The sequence below is a fragment of the Patella vulgata genome, chromosome 7 (assembly GCF_932274485.2).
Source record: "Patella vulgata chromosome 7, xgPatVulg1.2, whole genome shotgun sequence".
NCBI classification, from domain to species: domain Eukaryota; kingdom Metazoa; phylum Mollusca; class Gastropoda; family Patellidae; genus Patella; species Patella vulgata.
The window spans coordinates 28389579-28404990 of NC_065885.2; the positions used below are offsets into that span (position 1 = coordinate 28389579).

The 15412-nt window shown below is 35.1% G+C and overlaps 1 protein-coding gene across 5 annotated transcripts in view; it reads left to right on the forward strand.

Annotated features, from left to right (window-relative positions):
- LOC126827184 (prestin) overlaps positions 1-9614 on the forward strand; it is a 51090-nt gene extending 41476 nt beyond the window's left edge. For all 5 annotated transcript variants that reach the window (XM_050556422.2, XM_056102367.1, XM_050556421.2 and 2 more), the window contains 10 exons: positions 1032-1145; positions 1724-1801; positions 2126-2221; positions 2577-2683; positions 3975-4044; positions 4689-4865; positions 5011-5184; positions 5443-5497; positions 6381-6505; positions 6910-9614. In XM_050556422.2, coding sequence (XP_050412379.1) covers positions 1032-1145; positions 1724-1801; positions 2126-2221; positions 2577-2683; positions 3975-4044; positions 4689-4865; positions 5011-5184; positions 5443-5497; positions 6381-6505; positions 6910-6948 — 1035 coding nt within the window. In that variant the 3' untranslated portion in view covers positions 6949-9614. The remainder of the gene's footprint in view (positions 1-1031; positions 1146-1723; positions 1802-2125; positions 2222-2576; positions 2684-3974; positions 4045-4688; positions 4866-5010; positions 5185-5442; positions 5498-6380; positions 6506-6909) is intronic.
- Positions 9615-15412: the final 5798 nt, after the last annotated feature.

Below are 15412 nucleotides of genomic sequence, written 5' to 3' on the forward strand. Positions count from 1 at the left end.
TACAAGTCAGGATTTTGTAGACTTATATTTTTTAAATTTAATGAAATAGTTCCACTAGTCCATAGGAAGAACTCTATTGAAATTCAATATTTCATTTTGGGTAAAAGTTTTTAGAGATTATTCTTTAAATCTTGCTGGGATTGTTTGGGGAGTCCTATAGCTTATGTCAAGATATATCACAGAGTTACTGCCCATATCCCTGAAATCTTGCCAATGTTCTACATATGAAAAGTATTGAGATTATATTTTTCAAACTTGCTGTAATAGTTGGTCTTGTCATATAGTGAAATTCAGACATGCCAGTTAATTTGATGCATAGTTATTGCCTTGAAAAATTGAAAGCCACCCTTGAAAATGCTGCTTGTTGGCAATAATATTCATTGCCCATGTTTCATGAAAATAAGTGGTAATATTGGTATCTATATAAATAATTTTTTGGGTGGTTGGGGGGAGAGAGATGATGGGTGCCTGAGAATAATACATGAATTAGGTGGCACAACCTCCCCTCATTGTTAGAGAACATGTTTAATAAATCAAACTATTATATATCCATAGTAAGCTGTTATCTGTAATCATTGTGTTCTACATGTCCTGTATGAATTAAGGCTAGTAATTGCTTCCCTTGATCTCATGATACATTAATGTAGTGTGTCTAGCTATAGCAATTCTTTCTTTAAACCCTTTCCAGATCACCAGGTCTGTCATTTAGCCAATGTCCTCCCTTAACTAAAAGACATCTATGCACTTATTATTAAATGACCTTGTTTATGTCAAGTGGATGTTAAACTCTCTCTTTCTCTCTCTCTCTCTCTCTCTCTCTCTCTTCTCTGTGCCATGGGTGTTCTAGAGAGTTGATGATAGACTTGTCATGTGAATAATTGTCTAAATAATAATTTATGTAACATTTGAAGCTGAATAAAAACCCTACAATAGGCAGATTTAGCTCTTACATAATGCATCTTTGATGGATTTTTCTCCTTTATTGCATTTCTCAAAACTAACTACAGTATCCAATTGATTATTTATTTCAGGAATTGGTTGCATATGGAGCCTGTAATGTGGTTGGTTCATTCTTCTCGTCATTCTGCACAGCTGCATCTCTTTCAAGATCTCTAGTACAGGAAGGTGTTGGTGGTAAAACACAGGTTAGTTCAAAATTTGTTGGTCTACACCCACTGTTGATCTTTGATGATCATCAGTCAATCCATTTACTGTTCATGTAATCAGATTTCTACCCTTGATGAAGATGAACCTTTTCACACGGAGAGTCTACAGCAACATTAGATTTGGTTGACCTAATTGGTAATGTATTAGTAATAAGTGTTTATTATAAGCTCCTGGAATACAACTTGCAAATGTCTCCTATTTTATGTTCAGTCTGACTTGATCAACCCTAATGTTAGCCTAAAATAGGTTTTTTTAACATTCATTAATGACATTTATGTTACACGTAACATTTGAATAGATATATGTTGTATTTATTATAGATATGTCGAATATGTTGTATTTATTGTAGATATGCGGAGTGTGTTGTGTATATTATATGTGGAATATATTGTTGTGTATATTTTATGTGGAATATGTTGTATTTATTATAGATGTGTGGAATATGTTGTATTTATTATAGATGTGTGAAATGTGGAATATGTTGTATTTATTATAGATGTGTAGAATATATTGTGTATATTATAGATATGTGGAATATATGTTGTGTATATTATAGATATGTGGAATGGTATCAAGTTGTTTACTAGTTGTAGTATTATTGGTTATTGGTCCATACTTTAAATCATTGCCAAATGTAAGTACACTAGTTTTTAAAATTAAATGCTTATGTATACTGTCGACACCATCTCCTAGCATCCATTGGTCATCGACATTCACAATTTCTACAGTTCCTACATTTCAGAGGTCTTTATGGGATTGGTGATTGGGTCAAAATTCCATCACATAAGATATTCATCTCCCTATTTTTTACACCCAAAAATGTTATGGTCCTAAAATCATGATTGAAACATTTATTTTTAAATCCACTAACTTTATATTATTACAACCCGATCCCTACTTATAGATTAAACCTATAATATATTGATCATGGATCAGAAACTTATTGTTTTATTTTCAGTTTGTCTTGGCATCTATAATTATAGTAGCATTAAAAGGAATGTTTAAACAGTTCCTCGATCTCAAGAGACTATGGAGTATTTCGATTATAGATTTTGTAAGTATCATATTATATATTATAAATGAAGTAGAGTTTAACTTTCTTCTGTTCTACATCAATTGGGCTAATAAAGACGGGTATATTTACATTATTTTATGGATATCTTTCTTCAAGGCCCAGACCACACAAATAACTGTTGTCAAAGGAATATTTAATTAGACAAGCAAAATTGTGCTGTGCATTTGGTATGGGATACTTAGTCTTTCTGAAACATCTAATACATGTACCACTTCTCTTGATAAGGAATTAACATAGGTAACAAATTGTTGTGCTTTTGGATTGATGCAAGCTATATATTTGTATTTTATCAAGAATGTTGGGCCTTTATTATTGATATATATTTATTTTGTAGGCTGTTTGGTCTGTGAGTTTTCTAGCTACAGTACTATTAGATGTCGACTATGGTTTGATGGCTGGAGTTGGGTTCGCACTTTTAACTGTGATAGCAAGGTCACAGAGGTCAGTGATGATATTTTTTAAAATGATGATCACTTACTATTTTTATACGCCCACATTTTCATGTGGACGTATATTGTCGTCGCTCCTGTTCGTCCACAATTGTTTGTGGACACTCTACAGGTCACAATTTTTATCCGATTTCAACGAAACTTGAAATATAGGTTTATCTCTCTAAGATCTCGGTTCCTATGTTGGCATGTATCGGACCATAACTTCATGGATTATGGCCCCTGATTGTACGAAAAATCACGTTTTTAGCTTGTGGACCCTATAGAGGTCACAATTTTTATCCGATTTTGTTGAAACTTGAAATGGAAGTTTATAACCCCAAAATATATGTCCCTGTCGATATTCGCGCATATCGGACCGTAACTTCCTGAACTATGGCCCCTGATTGTACGAAAAATCGCGTTTTAAGCTTGAGGTCCCTCTAGAGTTAACAATTTTTATCCAATTTAAATAAACGTTTGAATATATCACCATTACTCCCGAATGATGGTTGAGTTCGAATTTTGTGAAAATCGGACCGAAACTGCCGGACAAAATGGTCGCCCCTCATACGCTAATAGTGTAAAAATATGGTATATCAAGGTTGTGGACTCTAGAAGTCACAATGTTCATCCGATTTTGATGAGACTTGAAATGCATGTTTATAACCCAAAGATCTTGGTTCTTTTCTCTATTCGCGCATATCAGATCGTAACTTCCTGAATTATGGCCCCTGATTGTACGAAATATCGTGTTTCTAGCTTGTGGTCCCTCAAGAGGTCACAATTATTACCTGATATAAAAAAAACGTTTGAATATGTCACCGTTACACCGTATTGTTGGCTGAGTTCGAATGTCATGAAAATCGGACCAAGCACATATCTGATTGTACCTTCCTGAATTATGGCCCTTGATGTTACGAAAAATTCGCTTTTTGTTTAGCTTGTTCTCTATCCATCTCTTGAACAATGTGGGCGTATCCTGCCTGGCAGCCCCTGGTTTAAATTGATTGGCACCGAAATATATTTGTTAGTTAATTTATATACGTTACATGTAGATATTTGAATGGTTATACAATTTGATTTCTCCTGGTCATTACAAATATCCATACAGATATTAAAGAATATGTTTAGAGGGATCGAATAGATGACTCAATTATGGTTTCTTATGTAAAATTTGTTAATACTGGTAATGGCATTGACAGAATCATTAGAATAGTCAACTTTAAAGCAAAACATTCTCAAATAAAACAAATATTTAAAATGATATTTGGTTGGTATAAATAAGTATTTTCATATTTCAGACCATATACATGTGTGTTAGGTCAGGTAGATGGTACCGACATATATCGTGATGTATCTGTTTATGAAGCAGTATGTATAGTATTATAGATGTTATCACAAATATTTATACTTAATATTTTTTGGGATTGGTGACATGTTTCAATTCTCTGGATTCATTCCTGTTCATATTAGATCATTCTTTGATGGGTTATCTTGGATTTTAATTTGTATTAATGTCAAAGACATTTTAATTAGTCAACTCATGTTGTCAGTTGATTGCTTGAAGGTTTCACACACTGTTATGATTCTACTAAGCTTATGCTGACTGGCTGAAATTAGCTCTTGACATTTCAATTCCTAAATCAACAATTTTAGTTGAAAACACTAAGCAGACTTTGAGTATAATTTCACTTAATAAAATCGAAAAGGTTTATTTAGTCTTTGTGTGTATGACAGACGTGAAACAGAGTAGAATTGTATTACAAAATAGTATACTACTTTTTGGATATGGCAGCCATTCAGGGCAAAGATCTAATCTCAATGTAGATAGTTCTCTGTGTCAAGAATGTGTTCTGATTTGAATGAAATTTGAAGAATGTCTTCATTTGCAGACAATCCAAGATGTGTTTGAAGGAGAAAATGATTAAATGCATAAGTCTTTCAAAGAGGCTTAAAGTAAATATGACTTAATGAAATTTTATAAGGTCACATGTAATTGGATCACTATTTTTCAGGTACATGAAATAGAGGGTATAAAAATATTCCGAATTGATGCCGCCCTGTTCTTCGCCAATGCTGAGCATTTTAAAAATCAAATATATAAATTAACTGTTGATCCTAAAATAGTGAAGAAAATTAGAAGGAAGAGGGACAAAATACAGAAGAAAATAGAAAAACAAGAACAAATTCAGGTATGATAAAAAAAACATTCTACAAAGAGAAAAATATTTTAAAAAGATATTAAAAATATGATAGAATGTCTTTTTATTTTTGGAAAAGAATTATTGCTGGAGTTATAACCCTTGCTGTAAGAATCTCTAAATTTAAATATTTTAGAATGGATCATCTGAGACAAAGGTAGCTGTTGAAGCCACACCCGAAACATCTGATACAGCTGATCTGGACCTAAATCTCAATGGTTATAAATCACAAGATAATGTACATTCTATAATAATAGATTGTTCAACTATGAGTTATGTTGATTCTGTAGGTGTTAAAGTACTAGGACAGGTATGTTATTTTCTATGGTTACTTCAGTCAGTTATAATGTTGATACTGTAGCTGAATATCTGAGCCTTGTTTAGGTTATTTTGTTACCAACATGCAGTTATTTACTGTGAAGTGTTAGGAAGGAAAATTTTTCCTGAATAGCAGCATTTCTTTCTTCAAAAGCTACGAGACATTGCCTTTTAATTCATGTAATACCCTTTATTAAATTGTTTTATTTGTTACTTTTTAATGATATATTAATATGTTTTATTTTGACAGATAATAAATGAATATAAAACAATTGACATCCAAGTTTATTTAGCACAGTGCAAAGGTACATTTAGCTAATCTATAGATAATAATACCAGAGCAATATATTTTACAAGACTATATAAAGGTTATGGATTTTAATGCTGCTTTAACCCTGTGTATGTTTTGTGCAGCAACCCATTATCAACTTGTAAAATATTAAATGGTTTTAATACCAATGTAAGGGTCTCGTTAAGTTTGTTGGTTGCATATTATTTTCCTGGGGTTTGGGGATTATTTTTAAGAATGATCTCGAAATCACTGAGATCCAACCTTAAAGGAAATAGATTTGGGATTCCCAAAATTACCTAATTTATAATCACTGTATCTGTCTCTGATATTGAATCTTTGGCCTCAAGTTGTGAATGGTATCAAACATAAGGTGGGATCATCTTCAATAGAAGCCTGATCTTGATTTAGCTCCATACATCTTTAATCAAGGCCTTCACACAAATACCCCGGATATTTCGGCACTAATTTTGATTTGGGTATTCACCTAGCTTGAAGGCTATCAGTTTCCTCAATCATTGCAAATACCAAGTCTCACGCTTTCCAGTTAAAATGTCTACCAGTGATAATCGAGTTGCAAAGTTCAAGGTTCGGTCAATGTTCAGATTTCCGTGGAGGTCGCTATATTTGATTTGAGTGTTTTGTGTCACAACCTCTGATTAGATGCTACTGGAATTAACTTAGTTATAAGTTTGGGAATTGTAAAGCAATCTAGCAACATCCAGAAGTTGTAAAACTTGTAGTCATTGTTTCAGGAACAAGGTTGTGGGGTATGCTTACTCATTCAGAACACTTGACACTGGGGTCTTTTGTGGTAGATATGCTGTCCTGTAGCAAAATTCCATAACCACTGATTTAAACCATGTTCACCCATGTATATTTTGTGTTTATTATTATAGCTGGTATTCGTGAAATGTTTGAGAAGACAGATTTTTATACGACTATGTATAAAGAATGGTTATTTGTCAGTATACATGATGCAGTATTAGCTTGCCGAAAACTTAATAACAATTCATCATTTGAGGTTTGTACAACTTTACTTTAATATTCATGTATTTTTACTCTGCTTTTCCTAGTACACTGGTCTTACCGTTTCACCTCCTTTCTACATAATATCTGAGATCTGGAGTGAAAATTTGTCGGAATGACTGTAGAAAGAAATCAAGATTATCAAAGAGTGAAAGGTGTGGGCAGGGGGAAGGAAAAAAAAATATGCTTAAACCTGAATGTGCAGTAGTTATTTTATATTCTAACTTCACTTTTCGGCTGTTGATGAATGGCGCATCTCAAATATCCTGTGTAGGCATCTTCCGGTCAGCATTCAAAGGTACGAACAGTATTTGAATAAGCTGTCATGGGTAGGGTAAAGAAATATCTTGGAATTAATAACTCATTATTAATTATATCAAAATATTTTAAATTTTACAGAAAAAATTAAGTGCATTGACACTACAGGAGAAAGAATAGAAAGATATCAACTGGTAAACAGTGTACAGCACAAACTATATTCATAGTTCTGTTTTTATGCATTGGCAACTATATTTACAGTATTTTACCACATAAACGTTTGTTTGGTACAGAGTAAAACAGTGTACAGCACAAATTCTATTCAGGGTTCTCTATATCAGTACATCGATTACTATATTTACCGTATTTTACCACATAAATGTTTGTAAGGTTTAGAGTAAAATAACTTGTATTTAGCTAGGTATACTGAATCTGAAATAGAAGGTGGGAAGGAACCTGTATGGAACCTATATTGAAGATATTAGATGTGCCTTATAGTGTGTAGATGTAAAATAGCATTATTGGAATTGTTTATTATCGGTCAACACAGGGTTTAGTTCATAAGCCAAAATAAAGGGTGAATTATGGCTTTGTTCAGACCCTTGTTAAGTTATTAGTCAATTCTTCCTAACTGAACAAATCTAACAAATATATCTTATAACCACATTATAGTTGTTAGAAAATGTCTTTCAAAATATCATTGTCACAATTCAGTTTATTTTACATTATATTTTTTATTTCTTGAACTACATTTAATTTTTTTATGTTAAATATATTTTATTCCATTCATTTTAAAGCAAAATGTATTCATATAATATCACCATTATTGTAAACACGAACACTGGGACCATTAAAATTTAAGGTTTGCTTCCATTTTTATTTTCAAATTAAAATGTCACGTGATTAGTAGCTATTTTTAAATTACATTTTTTTATTTAATCTATATCATTAGCAATTGAATATCAAAATGTCAAAACCCATGAACAAAAAACCCATGAACAAATAATATTGTTATTATTTTTTAAAAACCAATCATGGCCATCTATAAACTTAAGGAATCTTACTAGCCGCATCCTTTCTGAAATACTGTATTCTTATAGCTGTAGATAGCTGCAGATTGCCATTTGTAATTTTCAGACAATATCTGTTGGGTTTTTTTGCTGCTTAATCCATGATATCAACCATAGATAATTCCCCAGCTTGAATTAACAAAGACCATATCCTATTTTGCAGAAGATTGTGAACGTTGTTAAATTTTCAATTCATCAGGTCTTTGTAAATACTGATTGAACCATTTTTGTGGACTGATATTCATTGATGAGATTTAACTCTAACATTGTTGTAGTTTGCAAGTGTTTAAAAATCCCTAAAATGGAGATCATTAACTTTTAATAAATAATGTTTGTTTACAGTAAGTAAATGACATTTTCACAGATAAACAATAGGCATTATGAGAAATATGGCTAGTACCTATCTTAGTATGATTCAAGACTAATTAATGGCAACAAATTCCATTACCACTTTAAGAAAAAAAATCACACATTATGGATAATTTTGTTTTAATGATTAGGAAATTTTAGACATTTTACAACAGTATTAGTTAATGATAGCTTTGATTTTTATTAGACAATCCATCAAATTTCTTGATAATCAAAGCATATTAAATGATTTCTTAATTTCTCTGTATCAAAGGGATTGATTGGTCAGTTGTTCTGATGTCAACCAATCACAATCTGCGAGTAGACAACTGAAAAAAAATGAAACAAAATGTTGATATTGAAATTAGAATGATTTGTTTCTTGTCCTATTAAATATACATATGCAAATATATTTATAAACCAGAATCTACCCATAAACCTCAAATTTCATTGCCAAAGGTTATACCATAATCTCATTTCAGCTAGTATACCGAATTCTGACAAATGCATCGAATTTAAGTTTTTAAATCACTTCATATTTTAAATCAAATTAACATTTTTTTGTTTCTGTTGTGTAAATATACATTAAGAACAATGTTTTAATCAAATATATGAACATATAATTGATTTTTAATATTTTGTAATGACAACAATATATTTAATTGTTGCATTGTTATTGTGCAAAGTATGTTAATATTTTCCTTATTTTTCTATTATTTTAATAAAAAAAAATGATATTATATTTTATATATGAAATGTTATTTTATATTTGATAAAATAAGTGCATTTTAAAAACCATTAATTATATTTAATACATGTCACATTTAAACCACCTTCTTACAGGCTTAATCAGGGCTCTAGTTTAATTAGACAGTCAAACAATTAAAAGACAGGATGTATTGCCAAAAGACAGTGGATCAAAATTACTTAAATTGAAAACAGTGGATCAAAATTACTTAAATTGAAAACAGATCTTTGAGTTAAATACAGAATTATTTTTTATCAGTTTGAGGTTTCTGTTTTTTTGGGAAAAAAGTAAATAAATATAATTAGAGAGACACTGCCCTAACACGTGTAAAATGTCTGACAATGAACATTTTAAAAGTAAGAACCCTGACCATAGCATATAAGAAGAAAAAAGTGGAAATAATAGATTTTCCATTAAAAAGAGGGTAAAAGTATAATATAAATAAACTATTACTTACTTTAGTCTTGGCTTTTAAAATTTGACACATGTAAATTACAGTATAATGCATAGTTCAATACAGAAAAGATGGGACAGCCACCTGACCCATATTGCAACCCTTAATGAGGTATCATGTATATAAAACCACATATTATATTTCATTTATTTTTTACTAAATTTAGTAACTGTTCTGTACTTAAATAAATATGTTCATAGATAATAAATTAGTTATTTTCACATATTATGCCACCCCTGTTTTAAATTATCTGGATACAAATTGCCAGATTTCCAAAAAGGAAATTAGCTGAAGGATTTTTATACGCCAACATTTTCATGTAGACGTATATTGTCATATTTGTTTGTGGACACTCTACAGGTCACAATTTTTATCCGATTTTGACGAAACTTGAAATACAGATCTATCTCCCAAAGATCTTGGTTCCTTTCGATATTGGCATGTATCGGACCATAACTTCATGGATTATGGCCCCTGATTGTACGAAAAATCACAATTTTAGCTTGTGGTCCCTCTAGAGGTCACAATTATTATCCGTTTTTAAAACAAAATCACTTTAAGGGGTCACAATTTTCATCTGATTTTGATGAAACTTGAAATACATGTTTATAACCCAAAGATCTTGATTCATTTCGATATTTGTGCATACCGGATCGTAACTTCCTGAATTATGGCCCCTGATTGTACGAAAATCGCGTTTTTAGCTTGTGGTCCCTCTAGAGGTCACAATTATTATCCGATTTTAAAAAAAAACGTTTGAATATATCACCGTTACACAGTAAGGACGCTTGAGTTAGAAATTTGTGAAAATCGGACCAAAACCGCCGGACAAAATGGCCGCCCCTCATACGGAAATAGTGTAAAAATATGGTATAAAGTTGTGGACCCTCTAGAGGTCATAATTTTGATCCGATTTTGATGAAACCTTTCGGATCGTAATTTCCAGAATTATGGCCGTTGATTGTACGAAAAATCGGTTTTTGTTTAGCTTGTTCTCTATCAATCTCTTGCAAAATGTGGGCGTATCCTGCCTGGCAGCCGCTGGTTTAACCATAGAAATATATGTCAGTATATATTTCTATGGTTTAACATACAGAGCAAAATTTATATCCAAGAAGAACCACCCTTCAAAGATCTTGACTCTTTGTCTCTGCAATGTTACAATATTCAAATCGTTGGGGTTTTCCATTATGGCAATTGTGAGAGCATCAACACTGCATTTATTTGGAAGATATCAGAGTCAGACTCACTGTGTGTTATGCTGTATTTACGCGATTGTCTAACTTAGTGGTACGTCTAGCTTATTATTCGCTGTACGTAGGGTTTGGTAGCTCGCAGACCGACCGCAAGCAACCAGGTGAAAGATTTGTACAAAATAACATGTATGACTAAATGGTTTCAATGGCATTTAGTAATTGAACTGGAATATACAGGTCCCAATTCTATGGGATACAATAATTGCTACTTATTACTGAGCTACATTTCGACTAGGCTTCTCTAGTCATTATCAAGCAATGATAAAATATGAAAATATAACAAGATGTACATGTACACAACAATACTTGGTCAATGCTGACCAAGGGGGGTTGGATGGCCAAATGGTTAGTATGTGCGCGCTGTAAATGAAATGAAATGGGGTTTAACGTCCTACTGTTCTGCTCCGAACTGGGCTAATGAAGACGGGCATACGCCATACAGTGTGCTATGAGGGGAATTTTGCCCGGACAGCGGCACTACAGCTTACTCTTATATCGAATTCCAACTGTCAAGGGATCTTTTACGTGTACGCCAATGTGTACACGGGATTTCGGTTTTTCGTCCTATCCGAATGACTAGACAACTAACTGTCCTCGTCAGGCCCTCCGTCCTGTATCACTGACAAGGGGGAATGTGCGCGCTGTATCATAAGGTCTGTCATTTAGTCAACTGGCGTGGTTTCGATTCCCCGGCTGTACGTGACAAGGAGTAGGGTCGCCTGTCCAACCTCGTGGGTTTTCTCCGGGTCCTCCGATTTCCTCCCACTGCAAAAGACCCCTACGCGCAAGCGATTTATTGAAATAAAATTGATTCAAGTGTTAGTCCCGAAATGACCTAGATTGTGTCGAGTGGACGTTAAATACCATATCTCTCTCGTGCGCGCTGTATCATAAGGTCTGTCATTTAGTCAATTGGCGTGGTTTCGATTCCTCGGTTGTACGTGACAAGGAGTAGGGTCGCCTGTCCAACCCCGTGGGTTTTCTCTGGGTTTTCCGGTTTCCTCCCATTGCTAAAGACCCCTATGCGCAAGCGAATTATTGAAATAAAATTGAACCATGTGTTAGCCCCGAAATGACCTAGTTTGTGTCGAGTGGACTTACACTCCATTTTTCTCTCTCTCTCTTATTGCTGTCCACCCAGAAATACCCTTCTAATTACATGTACCTAAAGGGAACCTAACTTAATTAAGGATTATAAAAGTTTAATGATAATAACAACATTCAAAACTGAAATGAAATGGGGTTTAACGTCCTACTGTTAGCTTTGACTGGGCTAATGAAGACGAGCATACGCCATACAGTGTCCTATGAGGGAAGTTGTGCCTCGGCAGCGGCACTATAGCCTACTTTTATATCGAATTTCAACTGCCGAGGGATCTTTTACGTGCATGTCAATGTATACACGGGACCTTGGTTTTTCTTCCCATCCGAATGACTAGACAACTTTCCCTGTCCTTGTCCTGCACCAATGACAAGGGGAAACCACGTCGGGAAATCCGATGAACTTTCTCGGCCAATGTAGGGATCGAACACCCGACTTCCAGGCTAGCGAGCCAGCGTTTAACCCACTTAACCACATTCAATACGGCATATAAATCACTTTATCTGAAATTAACACAAATTGATTAATGGATAGCTGATTTTATCAGGTTTTAATAATCACAACACCCTAAAATGATGAACTTTTATTGGTCTTAGGTCTTATCAACGAAAAATGTTTATATATTCATGTTGATGTAAGCAATTCCACATACGAAAAATGACTTCACAAATTATCAATGGTCCCCTGAAGACTGACTATTTGCATTAATGAGTAGTATCTACACTGGATGCTATAGTGATTTAGAAAGGCAAGATTTGAACTATTAAGTGCATTGAATTTCAGTAACAGCAGCCCTGAAAAGCAAAATAATAGCCCCCGCCCCGAAAAAAAGGGGAGTTATTGTAATCATTACATGATTTAGATTATTATTCATGAATAGTGGTAAGAATATTTTAAAGTGTTGATAAAATACAAATTATTATGCTTAGCTTATGATTATAATAAGAGTGATATACGCCATGGGGAGGAACAATCCTTGATCTCTGTTCATCTTTGGTTTAATGTGTCTTCGTATTTGAATGGCTTCATGCAATCAGCGCGCCTTCTTGCTGCTTATATTCTTGCATAGTACATCATTGGACCATTGGACCCTGTGGCGGGGGTTGGAGATCAAGTGTTCAGCTACAGCTGAGTTGTTGGTTGCTGCTTTCGATTTGTGGTCATCTATCATTTTGTTTAATGGACGTTTGTCTCCCCCGGCGTACGTATAGGTCTACTTCCACAATTGCACTCTATGTGGTTGTAGCGGTTGTGTTGGATTTAGTTTATCATTGGTTCTTAATATATCTTTAGTGCTGACGCTTTTTGTGAAGGTTGCAACTATTTCTGTTTGTTGCATTATAGTTGCGGTTTGATTTGGTAGGTGACTTACTGTTGAAAGGAAGGAAGATTCTTCGTAATTCCGTGGAAAGCGTAAGTTTGACGTAGGTGCTCAGTGCGTCAGTACTACTTGTCAAGTACGTGTGACAAAGTTAACCAGTTTTGTGCACCACTTGTTATGCACGTGAAACCACAGACGAGTGTAACGTGGAAATATTTCAAAAATGGCATCAAACTCTAGCTATGACTAAGTAAATGTCTAAAGTCTGTTACGTCCATGTTTGTAAGCGAGATTATCAAATAACTGGTCTGCATGATTCCAATTTCTAAGTCAGGGGCAAATAACTCGTCTGAAATGAAATGAAATGAAAATGGGGTTTAACTTCCTACTGTTCTGCTCCGAACTGGGCTAATGAAGACGGGCATGCGCCATACAGTGTTGTATGAGGTAAATTTTGTCCTGACAGCGGCTCTACGGCCTACTCTTATATCGCATTCCAACGTCAATGTGTTCACAGGACATCCATTTTTCGTCCCATCCGAACGACTAGACACCTGTCCTTGTCAGGCCCTCCGCCCTGCATCACTGACAATGGGGAACCACGCCGGAAAATCTAGATGAAATTTCTCGGCCAATGCAGGTATCGAACACCCGACCTCCAGGCTAGCGAGCCAGCGTCTTACCCACTGAGCCACCGTAACCCCCAGTACCAAGGCGAGAAACGGGTTAGATTGATCAAAGTTCGCTCCTCTAGATTTCGTCAACCAGAATATCCCTGAAGCAATGGCCTGAGAAATCCCTCTCTGGCCATTCTTGGATTGACTTGATACTTGAGCTATTGCGGGAGTGGGAGTGTGTCTATTCTTCCCGTTCAATCAAATCCCTCCTCAGTACAGCAACATGGCAGTCCTTGGTTTAATCTGTGGTCTTCCATTAAACTTTGGACAGTGATTTAAGGTATTAAAACGGTGAATGTATTGTTCGTCCAAACAGTATGGTTTACACTGTAGCCGTTTTGATAGCCTAGTTTGTCGCGCAATTAGTTTTTCTGCAATATTCTGCTATGCCCTGGTTAAATGAGCGTAATAAAACATTTCGAGCTCTGTTTAAACCCGAATGATATTGTTACGCAGTTAGGTATCGGTTGTTAATCGGACTATTGACCAGTCATAATTTGGAACAGAAATTTGCTTTCATTATGGCAATGTTGTGTGGGATTAGATCTAATCAAACGAAACACTTAAGACGGAAGGGTCACGTGGATAATTTTAAAAAGTCATAGCTTAATGTTATTTTTGACTACTGAAAGAGAATCGGTTTCAGACGAGTTATTTGCCCCTGAGTTAGAAATCGGAATCAGACCAGTCATGTATTAATCTCGCTTGCGAACATGGACTTATAGACCGGGAGCCCAGGGGGCCAACCTAGCTGAAAAGTGTACCAATTTTTTCCTATATGTTATCAATGCATGTATAGCTTGTATCATCAGAATGTAAGTCTGCCGGGTTTCCGGTGGTGGGTGTGGTATTCCACGCCCAAAATGCCATGCACCCCAACTAGGCTAGATTAGCTCAAACGTGTACCACACGAAAATCGTACAGCAGCGTACCGTACACATTCAGGTGTTACAAAAACACTCTAACAGACATTTCTAGTGGTTGGTTACCCCTGACAGAGAGCTATGTAATTGTCAGACATTTGTAGTTGTAGAGTATCCCTGACAAGATTTATCTAATTTCCAGTCCACAGCTAGGCTAGATTAGCTGAAATATGTACCCCCTAAAACAGCTTTGGAGTTGTTCAGTACCACTACAGGAATCATGAACGACTACTGCCAGACAGTTTGTGCGGTGGGTTACCCCTTATAGACACGCCCCAAAATGGTCCAGCGTGTGGAAAGCTTAGGTGCCACCTCGACTCGAGCCATACTTCGGTATTCCTTTATAGCACGACATACCTCAGGTACAAACATGCAAATGGTATTTGATGCTACACGGAACGAAAACTCAAGTGACTTGTAACTATTCACTGTAGCCAGGAATCGGATCGTAATAGCCAGTTTCAGCCAGGGCTGACGTAAGTGGACGGTGGCTTTTTGGACCCTTCGTAATGCGATTATATCACAGTACGCATCAAGAGTTCTGTAAACATGTCAGGAGGCACCCGCATGTAGGCCTACGCCATAAAGTCTCCCTGTCTACCTCTACGAATAGGTTGTGATACTGACCGAAGAGCCGCCGATATTCAATCCATGGGCGTACCCACCAATGCCTCTGTCGCTCCTCGTTCCGACGTCGACATTCCTGTATTAACAGTGGAAATATGGCCTCGAGCCGTTTTCCGCT